The 23,049-nt window shown below is 43.5% G+C and overlaps 1 protein-coding gene across 1 annotated transcript in view; it reads right to left on the bottom strand.

Moving 5' to 3' along the window:
- Positions 1 to 1,997: 1,997 nt before the first annotated feature.
- The window catches only part of mrtfba (myocardin related transcription factor Ba), a 37,690-nt gene continuing 16,638 nt past the window's right edge, over positions 1,998 to 23,049 (bottom strand). Inside the window, exons 4-17 of the mRNA XM_079492085.1 lie at positions 14,868 to 14,933; positions 14,450 to 14,505; positions 13,889 to 13,964; positions 13,197 to 13,358; positions 12,719 to 12,897; positions 12,237 to 12,380; positions 11,085 to 11,332; positions 9,666 to 9,834; positions 7,759 to 8,772; positions 6,941 to 7,054; positions 6,489 to 6,638; positions 6,082 to 6,219; positions 5,831 to 5,891; positions 1,998 to 5,155 (exon numbers count right to left, since the gene is read on the bottom strand). Coding sequence (XP_079348211.1) covers positions 4,638 to 5,155; positions 5,831 to 5,891; positions 6,082 to 6,219; positions 6,489 to 6,638; positions 6,941 to 7,054; positions 7,759 to 8,772; positions 9,666 to 9,834; positions 11,085 to 11,332; positions 12,237 to 12,380; positions 12,719 to 12,897; positions 13,197 to 13,358; positions 13,889 to 13,964; positions 14,450 to 14,505; positions 14,868 to 14,933 — 3,095 coding nt within the window. The 3' untranslated portion in view covers positions 1,998 to 4,637. The remainder of the gene's footprint in view (positions 5,156 to 5,830; positions 5,892 to 6,081; positions 6,220 to 6,488; positions 6,639 to 6,940; positions 7,055 to 7,758; positions 8,773 to 9,665; positions 9,835 to 11,084; positions 11,333 to 12,236; positions 12,381 to 12,718; positions 12,898 to 13,196; positions 13,359 to 13,888; positions 13,965 to 14,449; positions 14,506 to 14,867; positions 14,934 to 23,049) is intronic.

Raw genomic sequence — 23,049 nt, 5'->3', positions numbered from 1 at the left:
CTTATATTTAAAGTAAAAAAAAAGAAGAAAAATCCAAAAGTACAACAATCTAAAAACCAAAGATATACAGATAAAACTTTCATTGACATATGTTGAAAACGATTATGATTTTTTTCTTTTACACACTCCAAAAAAAGTGATAAATAGAAAAACAAATGTGTGAAATTAAGATAATCTATGTGATAATATGCTCCACTGCCATATTTGGCAAAAGAAAAATAAACGTGTATATATTGTACTTTGACGGCCCTACAGCTAACACTTACAACAAATAAACGAAAAGACAAAACAACAACACTGTGGACGACAAATTCCCCTAGAGGTTAAAATAATCAGAAATGAGCAACTCACTCTTTCTGTGCCTCCTACATACGGCAAAATAAAAACAGCTCAGAAGCAGACAAGCTTTTGGTAGTACACGCTGTACTCTACGTGCAATATTTGGCATTAATCTCTCCTTATGATTATTAGTGTTTTTATCTGAGGAACAAAAAGCACCATATATTTTATTTTCTTGTCAGTTCGTGATGAATGTAGGCTTGGCCCCTGGCATTTTTCAAGAAAAAACAGCTGACCAATTTTACACGGCACTCAAAATGTATTGCCATCTGCATTTTTTCATGTAAGAATAATACCCTTATTTAACCCTTTGTTGACCCTTAAATATCAGTGAAAGGGTTTCAATGAAAATGTACCAACACTGTGGTGTCCATTCTTGTGCCACAGAGGGCCCTAAACTGAGGGATTAGACAAATTCACACCACCTCGAAGCAGGTGTAGCTTGGTAGGAATTTAAAACTGCATAGGTTTGGCCCCTTGTGGCACATGATTGGGCAACACTGTGGCACTATGGACCAATCAGTTATTGCTCAAGCATACAAGGATGTAACAGCGTAAGGTAGATAGGATTTTGAATTATTTAAAATGAATTCCAAATTAAAAAATAAAATAAAAGCAGACGTATATTCCAAAAGTGGTATAATAAAGTGAGTCAGTATCAGCCCTATGCAGAATTGATGAGAATATCTTGACTGAAATACTTCAGTAAGTGTGATTTTAAAGTGGCAAGACCAAATTCTACAGCCCACATTGAAACGGTCACAGACCAAACCGAGATCTTGCCTTCATTTACTTGTACTGTCCCCCACATTGGGGTGTCTTGACTTTAACACCGGTCAGGACAGACAGACAACAGTCATCAGAAGCCATTTAAGAAGCATGGTATATCAATTACATAAGCTGGATAGCAAGTGATTTGGTTTATCTGTATGAACACTAAAACACCACATATGTTCAGACAGCTGAAGGGCCATGGCCGAGGGAAAACAAGGCTCAACATCACATATGTTCAGACAGCTGAAGGGCCATGGCCGAGGGAAAACAAGGCTCAACATTTGAAGACATAAAAACAATCATGCAGCACACAGAGATAAACACAGACATGCAGAACAACAGACAGGAAGACAAAGTCACACAGTGTCGAGTTAACGCACACACACTCTCACAGTCAGTCACACTCACACACACTCTCACAGTCAGTCACACTCACACACACTCTCACAGTCAGTCACACTCACACACACTCTCACAGTCAGTCACACTCACACACACTCTCACAGTCAGTCACACTCACACACACTCTCACAGTCAGTCACACTCACACACACTCTCACAGTCAGTCACACTCACACACACACACTCTCACAGTCAGTCACACTCACACACACACACTCTCACAGTCAGTCACACACACACACACACACACACACACACACTCTCACAGTCAGTCACACACACACACACACACACACACACACACACACACACACACACACACACACACACACACACACACACACACACACACACACACACACACACACACACACACACACACACACACACACACACACACACACACACACACACACACACACACACACACACACACACACACACAGCTCCCAGTAGAAAAAAAATATTATAGTTCTCAAAAACGTTTTGGATCGCTGTGGGTGTTAATCAGGTCTGATAGTTCTACTGGGAAGTGGGAACTACTTCCCTTCTCCTCAAAACCCAGAGTTTGCCAGCCCTTTTCACAACCTAAACTCTATTTGACTGAGGGCTATACTCTAATAGTCTATACTATTGACTTTTCGGTTTTTGCTTTACTTTGCTGAAAATAGCCAATCCACAAGCTCAAAATGCAGCTGATCTACAAGCCCACAACGCATCATGTCATGCTGTGAGCTTGAAGATAGGCTATTTAATTGTATTTTACATTCAACTAAGTATATACTGTAGTGTTTAAGTGGTCAAACAGACTAATATTTCTTCAAATATTTCTTATGCGAATAACGTTTGGGTAACTGCCACAGACCAGTCAAACTCAGTCACACACACGCACGCACACACAATCACGCACGCACAGATACGTGCAGAGATACTTCAGGACAGTTCGATACACATATCCCCTTGTCTGAAGAGCACTTTATGCCACATTACAATGTGTTACAATCTGCAGCATACACCTATACAGACCTATTGCCCACGTTGTGTGTCCTATACACTGTCTTTTGTTCCCGTGCCACTGTTGTACGCAAGTTATCCATCACAAGAAAAAAAAAAGGAACAGCTGCCAACAATGTGAGGAAAGTCTTAAGTCTTAAACTTTTAAAGCGCCCGTTTAAGAATACATTCAGAATAAAGATAATGGCTGGACAAAGAAGTGTTGAGGTCTCCAGACCAGAGGAGGTGGTGACTGGCATGTCATCACAATTTGCTGTCACACCATTTATGGTGATCGTTTTGTCGTTTAACTGATCGCCTCAAATTCAGAAATATTTCACATTTCCTTGTTCTGGGGTGTAACGTTCGAGCGAGGCGTGCCGCCAGATTGCCTTGAACCTTTATTAGTGCATAGTTCTCGCAGAATGGGAAGAGCATCCACTCGTCAGGAATTTGAGTCTTTGTTCTCAATAGACAGTTGATCTCGTTGGACCTCGGTGAAAGGTTGGAATAAAAAAGAAAAGCCCTCTCCAATACTGTGATGAATTGGATTGGCCGGGACACGCATAGTCTGTGTGTTATACATGTACTGTGCAAGTTTACCAGTGTGAATAGAAGCTTGATGGAGAATCGTTCTCATACTTCTCACTGCATGAGTGAGGTTGCCTGGCTCTGCACCGTGATTTGCAGACAGGCCTAAAGATTGAGCACCCTTACAAATGTAGGAGTCCAAAATATGGGAGACGAGTCTCCCATACACCTTTTTGTCCATTTCAATAATTCAAGGAAATGATCCAATGAATATCGTCTCACTCCATATGTGTGTACTGTAGTGGTAACAATCAAGGCTTTCTAGCGATTTGAAAGTGTTTCAAATGAACATGCAACTCCATTTTCATCAGGCCAGTGGTTGTCACAATATGCATGACAAGATAAAGCCCATATACAGTATAGGGCTGACGACTACCAACACAGATTAACGTAGATCTGATCCCAGACTAAGAACATGCCTTTTGCAGGGAAATACTTCCTCCATTTTAGGGTGGTTTCCCTAATGCAGAGCAGGATGGGTCATGTCATGTCCTCTGGGGCTCTGTACTTCCTGCCACTGTGCTTTAACTGTCCAGTGAGTCCAACCCAAACTGCCTTTACAAACATCCTTTAAGATGAGTTACTGCCGTTTGACTTTGTGGGGCAGAGTGGCACAAAAGAAGTCTGCGTAAACCTGTCAGCCTCTGAGACCTAGTATACGGATAGGATATGCTTGGGCTGTCAACTAGGTCCAAACCGTGTAGTACTGTCGGGAATATCTGCCCACACTTCTGTTGTGTTACTGTGGTAACGCAGAAACACAGATTAACATTCTGGCTGTAGGTCACAAACACTCCGGGTCAGGCATGTGTGTTCTCAGCTGATGATATTTTCTTAGCAACCAGCCAAACCACTGGTGGGATAAAGGGGAAACATCTGAGCAACCCATAATACCCAGGCTCTCCATAGCGACACTGCAGTCTAGCAGAGTGTGGTGTGTACAGTATTTACATACAGAGACTTTTTTTTTCTGCACAATTAATCTCTTTGAATCCACGTTGTTTAAAAAGAAAAAATATATTTTCTGTCCTTGATATACCTTTTAATCTAAAAGCAAAGTGTATGATGTTGATCATCATACATAGTCAAATCTGCAAAGTGTTCATTTAACTCTGAAAATGTAAGCATGTATCCGTATGGGTCCACCTTTGCACTCAGAGTTAAAAGAACACTCCTAAGGCTATTGTGTATGTGACATCTATTGGCTGTGCAACAATTTATGTAACTTTTGTTCTTTGTCAACTAATGTTGTGCAAATTCTCGCTTGTAAATCTACCGACTTCAGTGTACTGCCTATGCTGCAGGTGGTTGTAGGACAGCTAGTGAATGACTGTTATTGCATGAATGTACCAGAGATATGGTGCAGAATGAGGCGTCATCAGGAGACTCCTTCCTCCTCATCCTCTGACAATCAGTTCTACCACTCCTAAATCCACACCTCTATCTAAGTTCTGCTCTTGTCTGCTGGTTGCTTAGTTACTCATCCCGTCCTTATTTCGGCCCCTTTTTCTGTCCATCAAATGCTCTCTCTCAATCCCTCAATCCCAGTGTAGCTGCAGGTCCTGCGCGTCCAGGAAGTCCGTGGGCATCCCCAGGGGCGCGAGCCCCCCCGCGGGGCCCGGAGGCATGGTGAGGTCCAGCCACTCCATGTTGTCCAGGGTGGGGTCGGACAGGCCCATGTTGAGCGAGGAGGAAGGGGAGGAGGAATCACAGAAGGACAGTTCGGACGTGTCCATGGGCGAGTAGGGCTGCTGGTCCATGAGCTGCGCGTGCAGCTCCTCCATCAGGCCCAAGGTGCGTGGGTCTGACACGGGGGCCGTGCCACCCAGGGTGCTCTCCAGGAAGGCCTCCAGCTGGTTGTCCGAGGCCAGAGAGGAGAGGCTGGGGGGCATGCAGGGGTCCGCCGCGGGGCTCAGGGTGGGCGGTGGCGCCACCTGGATCTGCGGCGGCGGCCTGCAGAGGACCGTGTTGACCGGGAGGGTGGTGATGCTGGCCGTCACTGGGAGGGGCTTGGGGAGAGTGTTAGCAGCGTCCTGCTGGATGAACGGGGTGATCTCTGGAAACGAGAGGAGAGGCAAGGAAAGGAAAGGAGCTTATTGTGAATATAATGAAGATTAAAGGAACAATAGACAACATTCCGGCAGCCACTAGATGTCACACTTTTACAACACCTCTGTTTGATAAGGTTCACGATTCCCCTATAAGATGGAAAAGGCATGTAGTCTGCAATATTGTAATGCAATGGCTGAATGCAAAAATATATTTAGGGTATTAAGGATCTTACTCAATGAAACATGGGCAGTGGTGACCGTCAGCTTTCAGCTTACAGAGGTGAACAAATCATACTTTGATCTATCAGTCTGACAACATTTAAATGATTATTTCACAATCATACTTTTTGGAGAAAGCAATACCTTTATTCCACACCTTTTCAAAAGCTCTGTGGATGTATTATTGTCTTTTCTTTATTCATTTTCAGAATACTTTCCCTATAGTATAACTTTTAATGTTGTTCTGCGAAAACCAACAGTTTAGTTGGAACTGGGGCATTGTTCAGTTTAGTGGAACTGGGGCATTGTGACTTTCATCATACTACCATCTGTCAGGGTGTGTGTGTGTGTGTGTGTGTGTGTGTGTGTGTGTGTGTGTGTGTGTGTGTGTGTGTGTGTGTGTGTGTGTGTGTGTGTGTGTGTGTGTGTGTGTGTGTGTGGCTGTGTGTATGTGTGTGTACCTCCACTCTCGATCAGAATGTCGAACAAGTCATCCATTTGCTGGCTTGTTGCCGTGGGAACCTGAGAAAAGAGCCTTTTAGTTAGGAAGAAGTGGAGAGATGTGAAAAATAGCCTAACAGTGCCTCAAGGCTACTGACTGAAAGCTGATGAGGAGAAAAACAGTGTGTGTGTACATCCTGTCAGTATTTCTTCAATGTCCTTGAATAATATTAGTGTGTGTGCAGCAATGTGTACAGCATGTATTTCAGACCTGCGAGATGTTGTTGATGTGCAAATTGCGGGTTTGTTTGACCGCATCTTCGTAGCGTGGAGGCTCTCTGGTCTTGGGGGCCTGGCTGACTAGAGAGGAGGAATGGATGATGAAGGCAGGCTGAGTTGGAGAGGGACACTGTGGGAGAGAGAGAGAGGGAGAGAGAGAGAGGGGGGAGAAAAAGTAAGGCACAGAAAGTTTGACAGATGCGAGAAAACACGAGAGCCATTAAAACCCTAACACGAAGTTGCAAGAGAATAAAACATAATACATAGATACCGCAACATTCCTTTTACAGTACTCTAGTACTACAGTACTAGTCGTTCTTTCAGTGCCAACCAGAGTGGCAGAGGCCATCCATGTACAGAAAGAAGATAATACACAATATGATGCGTTGTGAGCCCTACCTTTCTGAGCGGGCCGTTGGAGATGGTACAGTGGTTGGGTGAAGCCCGCGGAGAGAGTCTGTTTTCTGGGGAACTGCTCAGGAAGGACTGGGGATTCAAGTCAGACCTGCTCTGGTTCTCCGAGCTAGTATTAGTGTGCACTGTCAGGGTCTGTAGGGACAAGACAAAGTAGTTAAAGGTATCAGTTTTTCAAAAACAAAACAAAACAAAATGAATGGAGGATAAACCTCTTGTTGCAGCATCTCGTTTTGATGATTGTTGATGTGGGACATACTGTTACTCTAACTGTATATTTGAGTATAAAGAGCACAGTTCACTGAAATCAGTCAAGTGTGCACATTATGCATGAACAAAAGTCATATCCTGCAAAAGTCATATGGCTGCTAGCTAAAGCAAGAGACACGCCAATACTGGTCACAGAGGTCTGCCAGTGCACCGGTGCTGTGTCTGACCTGTAACATGTGGTTGTGGTTGGCCAGCTGCTGGCTGGGTGTCGTGTCCATGGTGGTGCTTTGTAGCTGGGCCAGGCCCTGGGCAGGGCTGGACACTGTGGCCTGCAGCATCGGCTGACATTCACATTCAGGGGAGGAAAGAGAACACAATCCAGTGGTTAAACCCTCTGTTTCAGACGCCTATTTCTGGCGCTTCACAGTTAAGTAAGCCAAACTGTACAAGCAAGGCAATTTAAGATGCGTAAATAAAAACACGTCGTTTTCTTTTTCCCAGGCTTTGCCGTCGCAATGGCTGGGTGCTCGATTTCTTTGTGGTTAATCCATTTGGCTTTTGTATCATACTGCTGTACTTTTAAATTGCCACTAAAATATTCAATCAATCAATCCAATTCCTCATGGGACTCCAAGTGTACATGGAACTAAAATGTGTACAAGATAAATTAACTTTGAGAAAATTACACAGTGAATTACGGTCTCGGAGACCAATGCTACCAAATGGGCCTGTGGCATAATGCACATCAAACTGGGAATGCTTGAAATTAAAAAGATTGAGCATCACTGCACTACACAAATCGATCATTCAAGTCTCATCTAATTTGAGGGATTTCTTTAAAAAAAATCAAGCACCCCAAAGTCAGAATTAGATGCTTTGAGAAAATGATATGGGTATACAATTATAATCCTATGGTATATTGATATGATATGGGTATACAATGATAATCCTATGGTATATTGATATGATATGGGTATACAATGATAATCCTATGGTATATTGATATGATATGGGTATACAATGATAATCCTATGGTATATTGTACCTGCAGTTTGACGGTGGTGGTGGGCCGCTGGATGGTGGTGGCACTGCTGGGCAGTGACACAGGGAGCAAGATCTGTGTCGTGGACTGGCCAGCTGTGGTCAGCAGCGTCTGGGTTTGACCCGTGCTGGTAAACAGGGTCTGTGGCTGACCCAGTACCTGGGACACGCCACCCTGGTGGCTGATGAAGAACTGCTGCAGGCTGGGTGCTGCCTGTTGGGCCTGCTGAGGGCGAGCCTGGAGGTTGGGGCTTAGCTGAGCCTGGGAGACCCGCTGTGAGATGTGGGACGTTCTCTGGGCCTGGGGCTGGGGGAGTAGCTGGGCTGACGGTTGCTGCTGAACCTGGGGGATCATTTGCGTCTGTTGTTGCTGGGACTGGGGTTGAGGTCGGGCTGGTTTGGCAGAAGATACAGTCACATCCTCCAGCTTCAGAGCCTGCGGGGCTTGGAGAGAGGTAGGGATGGGAGAGGCAACGAAGGAACAGTTTGACAAAACCCTGCCCTCCGATTTAACCAGGCTCGAGTTCATGGCGGAGGGCACAGAGGTGGGGACAAGGTCAGAGCTGGCCACTCCCTGGCCTCTCTTCTCCACCTCCAGTTGCATCTTGAGATCCTCCACCAGCCGCTGTTCCTGCTCCAGCTTCCTCATCAGCTCCTCAATCTGGCGCTCCTTCTCGTGCAGCCTCCTGTCCTTCTCCTCCGGGACCCGGCCCTGCGAGGCCGCCAGCGGGGAGGATCCGGCCTCCACACGACCCAGGATCACCATCTGAAGGTCCGGAGGCAGGGCCTCGAACATGCCCACGTCCTGCGGGACTGGAGTGGAGGAGGAGCTGGCGGGGAAGGGGGAGACCGGAGGGGTGGAGCTCGTGATCTCCGGGGTGACCTCCATGGGGACAGCGGAGACTTTGGAAGGGGTGTTGGGGTTTTCCTGGAAGGGTTTTAGTTTCTCCATCAGTTCGGTTTTAGTTCCCGACACGGGGAGGCCGCGAAGTTTCAGCTCCATTTTTAACTCAGCCACCTGGAACAGAAGACATCAAATGACTCACCAGTCTTTACAATCAGCCCTTTCTAATGATGCTATAGATAGAGGTTAAGCCAGAGACAGCAGTTTGTTTCAGCGAGTTTAATGTCAAGCAGGAATATTATTTGAGTACCTATTTCACCACAAAAACTAATTTGAAAAGCAGGCAGTAAACCTTAAAGTACAGATTCATTACAATACATATTGTATGTCTTCATGAAGTGCACAGTGTCAGTTTGCTCATGCGTGTGTTGAGGTTAAGTATAAGCCACTTTTCTGTGTGAAAATGAGCGTGCACGAGGCAAGGCGCGTGCACGCGCGCGCACCCCCTACTGAAGGTTCAGCACCTCCTACTGTAAATATCTTCCCGCGGCCATGGTCAAACCCCACCATAACCATAATAACTATGCTGTCTCATATGACCATATATCTTAGTAAAGATTAGGAAATAAAATAATCTTTGGGGCCTATCAATGGCATAAAGTTGAAGCTGTTCACCACAGTATGGTTTCTTCCCCTACACACTGAGTCTTCACAGCACAGTGAAACTTCACAGGCCCACAGTGGAAACATTGTGTGGAATGACAACAATAGCAGCCCCAGCCATTATCCTGGCTTCATGTCATTTCAGAGCGAACACACACACACACACACACACACACACACACACACACACACACACACACACACACACACACACACACACACACACACACACACACACACACACACACACACACACACACACACACACACACACACACACACACACACACACACACACACACACACACACACACACACCTCTCTTTTGGGTATCGAGCTACAATGTTTGGGGAACCAGCTAAATACAGTATTTGCACAGCAAAAGCATGATGATGTCTTGATACCTTCATCTCCTCCAGGTTGGCAGGCAGGATGCCCGGCTTGCGGTTGGACAGGGAGGAGGTGCTGCTGGGCCGCTGCTGGACCGGAGTGGAGGGCGGAGGAGGTGCAGTCGGCAGGGAAACCATGATGGAGGTTGGCAGGCCGTTGGCACCGGGGCTCTGGGCCTCTGCCCTGCAGTGACGGAGGGAGAGAGAGGATGAGTAAAACAGAAGATGCAAACGAGGAGAAGTAGAGGGGAGATCAGAGACAGTGAGCAGGAAGGGGGTATAAAGAAAGGGAGGAAATTAAAGTGATATATTGGAAAGAAGGGAATAAGAAATGTGGAGGGAGGGAGAAGAAGACATGGAAAGACAGAAAGACAGAAAGAGAGAGAGAGAACAAGAGATGTCAAGAGATGAGAGTAATTACAGGGTATCAGGTACCGTCGCCCATAATCCATCTCGCCCTCGTTCTTTTCCACCGACCTCATGCCGACCGCTCCGGTGCGCCGGTTCTTGTATTCTTTATTTTGTTTTACTGAGAATAAGGTTACAAATAAGTTTAGGGTTAGGCGTAGTTTTACTGGGGTTAAGTTTAGGAATAGGGTTAGGTTTAGGCATAGTTTTACTGGGGTTAAGTTTAGGAATAGGGTTAGGTTTAGGCATAGTTTTACTGAGATCAAGGTTAGGTTTATCGTTTAAGCATAATTTACTTAGGTTACTTTAGGAAGGCTGAGCAGTTCCGCCGGCTGTACGCCCGGGGCGAGTTGGTAAATGGGCGACTAGTTTGGCATTGGATTACAGTACATACAACAGCCTGGGAAGTTTCAGATTATTACAAGCCTTAGTTGCTCAACAACTTAATTTGGGTGAGACAGAGAGAAAGAGACAGGAGATGAAGAGGGATAGAAGGCAAAAGACTAATTAAAGTAGACTAAAACAGAGAGTAGAGAAAAGTAGGAGAAAAAACCCCTCCTCTCTCAATATGAACAAACTGTCCTCTATCCTTCACTTCGTGTCTCATTGGCAGAGGTAGTCAATGGAACCACAGCACTGGTTCAAAGGCAGCCTGGCCATGACCGGTGTTCGTTCAAAACATCCTGTCAGATATCAATATGTTTTGACAGACCGTTGTTATTGGAAACTACTAGCCAATGGCCCTCGGGATTGCTGAAAACAATATTTTGTTGTTTTGGTCCGCTTTGTTCTGGAACAGAGGAAAACATTATGTGGAGTCATGGAGGCCGTTAACTGTTTCAAATCCAATCAAAGCCAATATGGCGTTTCGAAGGTAAGGCAGAAGCCATTTTCTGCCAACAGTCTAGTCAACATCGCCATACCAGAAGTAGTGTAGAGATTACAGATAGTTCTGTTCAGACATACGTTTCGAAAATGTAGGTTCAGTTGTGGTGTAATGATCAATGCTTTAAAGAGTTGACATACTTTATAGGTGCAGGTAGTATAGTCTGGTAGTTGTAATGCTGTTGTTGCTGGCTCAGGATCTGCAGCTGAAGGAACAGCTGCTGTTGCTGCAGTAGTCTAGCGTAGGACGAGTCCATTTGAGCCTCGCTGACATCTATCTTCTGGTCTGGTGGAACATACTGATGGTACTTCAACTTCTTCACCCTGGGCTTGGGCTCCTTTCCCTTCTTGCTCCGGCTCTTCTCCGATGGGTGTTTGGGCTGGCTTTGCTGTGGCGGACGTGGAAAGAGGAGTTGGGAGAAAAGAGGACATTGTTTTTACTTAACCCTAGAACACTAAACCTGGGTGATTTTCACCCGGACAACTATATTTGTGTAACTTATATAATATATAATGTTGCTGATGTCTGAGGTGGGTGGGTCGTTCAGGCCCTTTCATGTCCACATCCATGTTTTCTTCTACAGGCAGGTGTTCGGGTGAATATCACCCACGTTTAGTGATAGAGAAAAATCTGAGGTGGGTGGGTCTTTCAGGCCCTTTCATGTCCACATCCATGTTTTCTTCTACAGGCAGGTAGTGAAAAATCCCATACACCCACAATGGGCTTTTGTCCCAGGAATGGGTGGACCAAAGGAGAAGTTCCCAGCTCCATTATGTTTTTTTTTAGGAATATTTTTTAAATAATACCCACATTTTCAGCGTTTTTTGCTCCCCTATGATATCAAATTTTCGTGTTGTGATTTAAAAGTAAAGAAGAGTACCTCAAGTTGCCATATATTGCTGTCCTTCAATATATGTTGATTTGTAAGAAGAAAAACAAAACAAAAAGTGTTGTAACCTGCCTTTTTCTTCTTCTTTCTAATTATTTGATCGGCCCAATACATTGGGCCCAATACATTGTCATGATTTGTCACAAATCAAGTTGGCTTTGTCCGCAGCGTAAATGTCTTTAAATAAATACTTTTTGAAAAGTCTATGAGGAAAATGAACGGGGATTTTTTTTCCGGGTCTGGAAAGGGGGCGGGACTGCGACGCTCTATTGACATTCTCTTTTCAGGTTTCAGCCAAAGTAATCTAAAATAATTAATGCAACCTTTCTCCCAAATAACAGCATTTAGTTATTGATCAATTTAGTGGTTATATTATGGTTTGATGATGAAAGAAAATCCTTACTTTCACCAATATCGGGCCAGGTTTTGAGGGAGCAACCGTGGTGATTGGCTGAACAGGGGCAGCAACTGGGCGACTCACTGGCTGCTCATTGGTGCAGAGGACTTTCAGGAAGTCAGCAGCTCCTTGCGTAGTGACTGGTAGTGTCTGAAAAGCCAGGTTACATAACACTTTTAAGTCTGTGAATAAATACAATGTATTTGCATCTTGTGATCTCTTTTTACCACAACTAATGAAATTTTGCTCTTTTGCGAGATTACTGTATGCGTTCACAATTATTCATCACAAATATCTATGTCAATACGTGATTCAATCAATACTGTCAATACTGCTACGTGATGACGTAGCAGGTGTGATTCTAAACTTAGCCTGGGTGCTCTACCATGAAAAATAATGTGGACTTTTGGACTGTGTTTACTTGCAACTGTACACGACTGTGAACATTTTGTTCAAGGTGCTGCTCTCAGGCAGCACATCTGTATTACCTGTACTGGGGTGTGTGGGATTGCTGGAGGAGTCAGGGTGGTCGCTGAGGAGGGGGTCTCCGGTGTCCTGCTCTCCGCAGGCGAGGGAGTCGAGGTCTGGGACTCCTGGCTGGCAGGCTGCTCTGGGGACAGGGGGTCACAACTGTCCTCGTCAAACACCTTGGGGTAGTTCACCTGGCCTGGGACAACACAGATGGTAGACAGAGCAGGGGGGGGTCAGACATGATCATATAATATAGTTTTTGTCTCCATCTCATCACCTTCAACTGTCAACATTTTGTATGTTATTAATCCGTTGTCACAACTAGTACAGTATGTACTAAATACCGTACCTAGTATGTATAAAACATCAGTTTTTTTGTAGGGGTAGTTGTGATTGATTTCTACATGCTTTAGCTCCAGTGTCTCATACCCATGCATGAACAAAATCAACCGTAAATAAATCTTCCGTGCATGTATATTGTCCCGTGTCCCTCACCAATAATGGCCTCTTTGAGGGTGGAGTCTACAGGCAGGATGTTCTTCTCCACCAGCTCCAAGGGACCGGGCCGCTGGGCTAACTTCTCGTTCAGGTTGTCAGCCAGCCGAGCCCTCTTCAACCTCATCTGGGTAGCCTGCAACGAGGGCTCTGCTCCCGTCTCTGGTCGAAACAAACACAAGATACTCAACCTTTATTGTCACATCACGATACAAGTAAGGTGGGTGAAACTCTTGGTTGTGCAGGCTCATCATTGCAAAATAAATAGGATAGAGAGAAAAGAGCATAAAGTGCATAATATGACTAATCTGCATGATACAATTGTGGGTGCATAATAAATAAATGTACCCACAGATACTAAGTAAGATACTGTCTTAAGTAATTATCGATAGTTTGGATTATTGTATTGATTATTATGTGTCTCTATTCTGGTGCTACAACGTATTTCATTCACTTTTGTAGCAAAAGTGGGTGGGAGTAATTTTTCAGCTCCCAAGCTGCCCCACTCGTCCTTTTCCTAGTGTGGGGCTTTAAGGGTAGGCATCACATTTCCTCTTTAATACTAATGTAACAGCAAGGCAAGGTGTTAAAAGTCTCTGGACTCCTGTATAATTCAGGGTTTTAAAGGGGGCAAGGTGAGTGCTATTTAAACAGGTGGATCGAGTAAATAAAGACAAATGTCAGACCAGTACCTTGGAGGATGTGCATCCTGATCAGCTCTGCTCGTTCTGGACGACTGCGGATCTTATGTTTCAGGAAGTTCTCCGTCTAAAGCAACAGACAATAGAAACAGCATGCTCAGAGAAAACTACATCAGCCTCCCATATGTCTCCCATCAACACCTGAATCACATAACCTTGATGGCAAGGATATTTCCTTTCACTGCAATAAAACGAAAAAAACACTGGTCTTGAAACCATGGGCATGTGAAGGCATTGCTTTGAAAGAATACAATGAAAGTTCTGCTTCTGCTTGCATAAAGGCTTTGAGTGTTTGTTTTTGACCATACTTCTCTTTTTCTCTGTCTGACACCTCAACAATTCAATAACTTCTATAGTAAGTATTATTATGAACCCTATTCTGGGCATGTCATAATAAATGGATATTTGGCAAATGTGCTAACATTTGGCAAAAATACGCAAAATAACCAATCTACACAATGTGTCACAACTCACAACAAGCTTCTAGATCGGCTATTATCGCTAATTGATAATTGAGGGTTTAGGTGGTTAAATAAATGCTGAATGTCTTACCCTGGCTCTCTCCAAGCTGCGTATCTGCCCATGGAAAACTGCCGGACTCTTTAAAGCTGCAGCAGAAAGACAGACCAGTTACGTGAACACAAACATACTGTAAACATTGTCCTATCAAACACAATGTGTTTGTTTATCGAATAATCTTATCGCACCAAACGGTATGAACTCAACTGGGTATTGTTTTGTTGGTGTTGTAAACCCACGCTAATCTCACTTCGGCTAGTTTATTTAGAATAAAACATAGAAGCAATGGACAAAACGAAAAACAGCAGCTGCAAAATCATAAAAAAGATGAGAAGATAATTAATGTTCTCTGCAAGACTAGATTGGGGCTTGAGAAAATATCTCCCACAAGAAAATGGTGTTAAGAAGTTAGGTAAGCTGTTGTGTATGTGTGTGATGGTCTGGCACTTACGTGGCATTATGCCTTGGTCCACCAGTTGCTCTCTGGTACGCCTTTGTTGCAGCCTTAACTGCAGAACTGGAGGAGGGAGGGAGAGAGACAGAAAGAGTGTGTTAAGATTTAGTTGGTCAAACACTGTGCACAAAGATGCTACTCACACCAAAGTCCATTTAGTAGTTCTGCCGGTCCACAGGAGAGTAAACTGAATCTTCAAGGGACAAGGTGGTGGCCACACATACTGGTAGCCAAAGTGTCAATTATTTATTTATAGGATGCAGAATACAGAAACCAACGTTTCGGGCAGTTAACAGAGACAAACGTTTTCGCAGTCAACTGCCTTCGTCTTCCCTGAAGAGGGCAGTTAACTCCCGAAATGTTGGTTTCTGTACTCGGCGTCCTATAAATCAAGTATTGGTACTTTGGCTACCAGTGTGTGCGACTGTGTGGCCACCTTCTTGTCCCTTGAAGACTACTATTAAGATTTAGTTGGTATCATAGGTACAATCATAGAAGTATAATAACAGAAATGAGTAGCAAACTAGCAAACCTTTCTTGGCAGGATTAATACTTATAGTATAGCTCCTGTTATGCAAGACAAAGGAAACACCTCAACCTGAGTCAATGCGATAACCTTTACCACAAAACAACAAACATTTGACTAAACGCTACCGACATTTTTCATCTCATCTGATCTAAACAACAGATGTCACATCCGCTTTGTGATCATTTGGGGAATGTGTGTTTTAAACTGTGTAAACTACATACTGTACTGTGTACTACTCACTGTACTGTATGACCAAAAGTCCCTTTCGAATTGGTGTTCCAAATTACTGCCCTTTGTTCCAGTAAATGAAAATATTCATGCTACAGCTATGACATTCTAGACAATTGTGTGCTTCCTCTTTCTTGGAACTGTTTGCCGGAAGGCCATTTCCTTTTTTCCCGAATGAATCCCCCTGTGACCAGAATGAACAGAAAAAGCCTGCACACTGACAATTTTTTTTATAAAGTAAAAAAACCAAAATATATGTATATTATATATATATATATATATATATATATATATATATATATATATGGGGGAGTGTGGGCACAGGGGACTGTTGCCAAACAATTGGATGCACACAATTGTCTAGAATGGCATATAGCTGTTGTAACATTACTATTTCCATTAACAGGAAAAAAAGAACAGCAATTAAAATCACTCATAGTCTTTTGGTCACATAGTGTAAGTCCAATACAGTGATTATAGACAGTGTTAAGTGCAAGTAAGTAAACACACTCAATCAATACCACGAGTTGTTCAGAGTGACAGTACAGAGAACATGGAAGAATGAAGACAAAGTAAGAGTCATTGAGTATGAGCACCAATGAGCGAAGAACCAATTGAAACCCATGATGATGTAATGTAAGTTTTGACAGCTGGATTTGTCCGTTGGTTGTGTAAATATATTAAATAATATGCTGCTGCTGCTGCTATTGCTGTCATCTTGGCCTACTTTTTATTCAAAGGGTAACCTTTTTTTTTTTAAATAATCTTTTAATCCACTGGAAATTTGTGTATGTAGGCTTATGTAATGGTCTGCTTAGTTACCAAAAGAAATCCAGCAGGATATGTCCAGCAAAACTTATCCAACATCTGGCAAAAATAGTTGAAGCTACTTGTATTAATATTTGTATTAAATATGTTTCTTCCAAGCCCAGATGAAAGGTCCTGCTGAGGACAGGCCACTTGGCCAATTCTAAGCAGGGTTTTGCTTAATCAATGACGTGTGCAAGCACTATATTCCTAATTATATAATTATATTATACAGGCTAAACTGGTGCATGGGTTTGAGTGAAAACAACACACATTTGCTGTCCAATTTGTCCCCAAACAATTGCCAGTGTATGAGGAAAGGATAGACATGGTTCCTCTCCCATTGAGTTGGACCTTAAAGGATAGACATGGTTCCTCCCCCATTGAGTTGGACCTTAAAGGATAGACATGGTTCCTCTCCCATTGAGTTGGACCTTAAAGGATAGACATGGTTCCTCTCCCATTGAGTTGGACCTTAAAGGATAGACATGGTTCCTCTCCCATTGAGTTGGACCTTAAAGGATAGACATGGTTCCTCTCCCATTGAGTTGGACCTTAAAGGATAGACATGGTTCCTCTCCCATTGAGTTGGACCTTAAAGGATAGACATGGTTCCTCTCCCATTGAGTTGGACCTTGATACAAATGCATGCACTCATCGTACTGTAAAGCAATTTGGATAAAAGCTTCCAGCAAAAGCAATATTATATTACTACACCACAATACCACAGACACATCTGTATTAGGGGGAATTTTGGTTGCACATGAGGGTTGAAAACAAAATCACAACAGAAGAGTTACTGCCCCCACCTTCGAAATGTTCAAAAGCACACTCAAAACCCACCTTTTCAAACTGGCTTTCCCTACATAACCCCCCCCCCCCCCACACACACACACACCCTTCTTGTTTGTCCTTTTTTTATTTTGATTCCTAGTTTTTAACCTTTTAAACCTTTTTAACTAGTTTTTTTTTCTCTAATAAAAATGTTTGTAAAGCGAACTTTGGGTACCCAGAAAAGCGCTATATAAAACGTATGTTGTATTATTATTATTATTATTATTATTATTATAAGGATAAAACAGTGAAAGACTGTGCAATTTGAAAGTCACAGGAAAATTGACATCCTATATGACTACGATCTGAATCTTTTAATTGCATAATGTACTATACTTGTGAGGTCCTGTCCGTGCTGGGTTCATGGTTATGCAAAATCCTGTGCATGAAATCTGTGAAGAGCAGTTTACAAATTTTGGCAATACAATTCAATTGACTTGACCTGATTTTGGGGGGCAATAGGCAAGACAAGGCAATGGAAGGGGAAGCACTGCACTGCTAATGCACTACTTTTCTCAACTGGTAGAGAGAATGATAGCGAGAGCTGTAGCTTATTAAAAACGGATTCATTTTGATTAAACATGTCATTTCAGCAAATAACATCTTTTATCTTCTCTTTTTTACTGCAGCTTATAATATAAGCTTTCACTTTTCACTTCACTTAATATAATATTATTGTATAAAGTGAATGTGTATGTTGTCACACCACCATGGTGCTGAATAAGCACATTGCCAGAGGTCAGATAAACACATATTCCTATGGTCAACTCAACTGATCAGTCACAATATTCAAGACTAACATTCTTCCTCTGTAAAAGCGCAATAAATAAAATAATAATCACCCGTTACTTTTGTGTAAATATTAATATTGGACCATAACTTTGCTTAGCTAAACATCTGTGCAATGCTATACAGGACTTATTCCCTAGAAATAAATGCACTTAAAGCCTATTCTTCTAAATGTTTTGATCACGCTTTTTCTTTTTGTGATGGCCGTGAACGTTCTGAAAAATCAACCCAATTTCCACTGACGAGTCACAGTCAGGCCTCACCTGCACGGAATCTGTCGTGACAGTCAACAGGGTTCTCCACCTCCATAAAGGCCATAGTCCAAGTCTCAGGGAACCACCCAGAATCACCACATTAGTTCCTACTTCCTACATGGAACAATAGTCGACAATATTCCACAATAACTGGACCATCAGACAGTCTCCAGCTCAGGGAAGTCCCCACGGAACCGGCTACTGTTCCACAACCTCAGCATGTCCACTGGTGGAGCTGCAGCGAGAGAATCCGCAGGGATACAAAGCCCCCCGAGTGTTCCTAAATACCCAGAGCACTGCACGTGCTAAGCCTGTCCCTTCTCTCTCCCTCTCGCAGTCCGTCTATCACTCCCTCTGTTTGTCTTTCACCACTGCTTCTTGTTTTTCTATCAAGCAGCCAGCCACAACTGCCCTCCCCTTTCACAGTTTCACTTCTCTTGTAGCCTTTCTACTACCTCCCTGACTTATATTCAGCCAGTTTGAAATGGGTGATATTAGGGCCGTCGTGCTTTTAGAGATTTTCCAAGCGCATAAATGCGTCAACATCTACGACCCACAGTTTTTAAGTGACGTTATTTGGCCAACATTCCTTTACAAAAGGTGTTTAATTAACGTGTGATGAAGCAATCTCCCAACACTCATCAGTCATCATGTTCACACTTTGTGCTCCCCTCTGTGGAAGGTTCCACTGTAGTAAAACAGATGCCCAGCGAGCAGAGAAACTAGAAAATATTTGAATTTGGCAGCAGTTTTAGCATCACTTATGAGGCGTGGCAGTGGCTAGAGTGGCCATCTGCAAATAGGATCCCTGGCTCTTCCTGACTTCGTGTAGATATGTCCCTGAGCAGGACAGGGAACCCCTAATTGCTCCTGTGTGCTCACATGGAGCTCCTTCTACTAGTATGGGTCAAATGCAGAGATGTAATTTCCCCTCAGGGATCATTATACAAATTGTAAAAGCCTGTCGTCTCACACAGCATGTTTTAGTATTTTTCTTATGTCCAACCTTGCTTTTCAGCATTTTTGCTGCTATAAACGTGACACTGTCGTTAATTAAACTCACTGACTTCCTGGCTTGTGTCCAAATGTTCATGAGCAAGACCACGCTGCAGATTTGCAGTGTTGCAATTATTGTAACAGTTTGTCTGTTTCTATGTTACATCCAGAGGAACTGTTCCAGCTCCAGCAAGTAACCCCCAAGGTAAAGGTAAGATGTCCAAGTCAGAACTGATGGCAAATGTGGCAATAATAATGTGCCTGTTGAAATGATATTCGACAAATTCACCAGCCCCAGTATGTTACCAGGCTAGAGTAAAGGAAGAATTCCAATAACAAATCACAAATGTCATATTTATGTCAGTTATAATTACTATATTATATATATCATTTATAACTAACAGGCATTGTCAAACATTTACCAGCAACTGGCTGGTGTTGATTTTTCTCTCACTCACGCACGCACGCACGCGCGCGCGCAAGATCGGTGACCTCACAGCAGTTCAGCTTGTGGTGTTTGTGTGAAGGTGAGACATTCTGACAGAGACTGACCTTCCTCTCTATTACAACACCAGTTTCCCTACAAGCTTACAAGTTAGCCTACAGGGTATGGACAACAGTGGAGGCATTAGCCTAGGATGGCATGACTGCGATACTGCCTGGCCTCTCTTTTATTCTCTAGATTTTCATTCACACTTGATTCAAGCTACTGGCCTTCTGAGGGAAATTTTATATATTATTTTTTTTTTTAAATCCATTAAACTACAGAGAAACAGCACTACAGAGAAACAGCACTAACTGGTAGTTAGTGGCACTTACTTACCCCAATTACAGTCCCACCCGAACACCTCAGTTTCCCCATAAACTCCATGTTGTTTCCCCTCCCCCCTCCCCTCCCCTCCCCCCTCCCCCTCCCCCCTCCCGTGGCAGAGCCTTGCTCCAGACGGGTGACTTGGTCGAGGTCCAAGGCTGCGAGTTGTGTTCATGATTGTGGCCTCCAGTCACCTGAGTGTTACAACGCAATACGACTGGAGGAATTCTGCAGTTGGCAAAAGGACTGAGGAGGCTTACTGGGTAGGAAAATATTAGGTATGCATGTGTGTGTGTGTGTGTGTGTGTGTGTATCCCTGGAGGGGAAATGAGTGCAGCAAATATGATGATGATGACAGAGCTCTGCTACTGTTGTCATTCCACACAGGTTTTCCACTGTCAGACAGACAGATTAGTCTGTAAAGTTTTACTTCTAGATCATCTCCTGTCTAATATACAAATGCAGGCCCATACTGGAAGTAGTCCGTTTTGGCAAGGTAGTGCTCTCCTGAATCACAACAGTGACCTGTTGGACTGCCTTATTGTATGATGTTTCCATTTGGCAGGAGTAAGACAATAATTTTGAATGAAAGCCCATAATATACTATAACAATATACACTAACAACAAGATATGCGATCATTATCGACAATTAGGAAACTAAAACTTCTCATTTCAACACCAAAACCATCAACTGTCCAGATCAAAACACTGCTGCAAAAATAGACACAGTTACAGTATATGACACACACAACAGAACTACCATGGCAAGCTCCCTGACACTGTCCGTGTGCCATTGTCAAATTTTACATCTGGGTCACATTCCACAGCTACTTGGCATTGGCGAAATATTAACCACCAAATATTATCCCAATTTTATAATAATTTCTTGAGAAGGGGATCTATGATATCAAATCAAAGAAAAAGGTGCGTATACAGTACTCTCTAGAGACTCTAGAACCTGCAAAAGGATGCTCTTTTTTTATTTATTCATATTATTTCTTGAAAATAGCCATGTCGCAATGCTCCAAGCTTGTGGATTTTAGCTATGTTTGACATGACAACGACATGCCCAAAATATGGATGGCAGGTTAAAAAACAGGTTAAACACATTTCCTCCCGTTACCATAGGTGGTAACAAAGTCAAACGATTTGTCACACACGTTACCGCAGTGAAATTTGTTCTCCGCATTTGACCCATCTCTTGGAGCAGTGAGCCGCAGCCAAGGAGCGGTGAGCTGCAGCCGTGCCGCGCTCATTTGATTAGTAGATTTGACCGCCCAATCCAACCCTTTGATGCTGAGTGCCAAGCAGGGAGGCATTGGGTCCCATTTTTACAGTCTTTGGTATGACCCGGCCGGGGATCGAACCTCGACCTCCTAGTTTCAGGGCGGACACTCTAACCACAAGGCCACTGTCTGGTAACGTGAGACTACACACCATGGGAGCCACAGAAGGCTAACAATGGATGCAAAAAACGGCAAATAAAATACTATTAATTCTGGATTAAATTACATTAAACAAACCCGAGACTTCTCGTGTTGGCAAAGGAGATTGCAAGCACGAATCCCGGAAAATCACGGGATTAGCATAGATTCGGTTAAGAAAAGTACAAGGAGACCCCCGGGCAGACCAAGGACCAGATGGAGGGATTACATCTCCACACTGGCCTTGGAACGCCTCGAGATCCCCAAGGAGGAAGTTACTAATGTTGCTCTGGAGAGGGAAGTCTGGAGCTCTCTGGTGCTGACTACGGATAAGCGGTTGAAGATGGATGGATGGGTGGACAACCAAGAAACATTAGACAGAACTTTTTTATAATTGTGCTTTGTCAGTCATATAAAAGGTAAAATCCATTAAAATAAGACATCATGTGGAGAATGTACTCTACACATCAAACTAGCCAAATCTCACGGTCTTAATCACCGTTGCTGACTGCCTACAAAAGGAGCTGGGAGCCTGGGACATTCCCCCGGCGTTGATCAATATCACAGTGGTTGTACAAAGCTAAATCAGTGATCTGATCTCCCAAGTTCATCTAAGCTGTAATTAGGACCTGGCAACCCCTGTGGCAGGTCTAAAGCCCTGCTATTCATCGCTGTTCATCCATCAGTGTCTCGGCCTGACCCGTGAGGCTGCCAAAACGACGACAATGTGATGTGACTAATGGGCACATTGGGCAGCTAGCGTGCAAAGCCATAACGACATAACGGCAGGCTTATAATTTCCGAGTGTGTTGCATACTGTGTGTGTGTGTGTGTGTGTGTGTGTGTGTGGGGGGGGGGGGTATCTGAGCTTGAGGGTTCTGTTTTGGAGGTCTGCAGTTTGAGTGGTTGGTTGGCTGGTTGTATTGAGGTAGTTAGTACATGTCTTCTTTGTGTATGTTTGACTGAGGAAATAAATTGGCTATGCATTGATTAAATGTGTGTGCAGTGCATGTGGAAGTGTACCGGAACTGCATGATTTTGATCAATCCCAATAATCCCAATTTAGTCCTATTGAGACATTTAACCTTTTGTATCTTGACAATAGACAAAACACATCAGTACCAACTGATCGTGACTCGATCGGTGATTGCCAATTTATGCGATCTGGAGAAACCGATCGTTTATACCATTTAAGTGGTATAAAAGTCAATCAAATATAGTATTATATAGTTTTGCATGTTTCACATTTTCCCCTCCCTCCCCACACACAGTTTTGACGTGGGTTTTGACATATAATAATTTTGGAAATATTTTTTCCCCTTACGCACAAGAACGGGATCGGCCAATCGAGAGAAAAACAATCGGTGAGGCTATTAAGGTCTTATTGGTCCTATACGAGATCATTTTCACAAGAGGACGATGATGAGAAAATCGCCACTTATTTGTGGATGTGCAATTATTACTGACTACAATGCAGTAACATCCTCACTGTGTACTACTGTATAT

This window comes from Electrona antarctica (genome assembly GCF_951216825.1).
Source record: "Electrona antarctica genome assembly, chromosome: 22".
Taxonomy (NCBI): Eukaryota; Metazoa; Chordata; class Actinopteri; order Myctophiformes; family Myctophidae; genus Electrona; species Electrona antarctica.
This window is presented reverse-complemented; position numbering and strand designations above follow the sequence as displayed.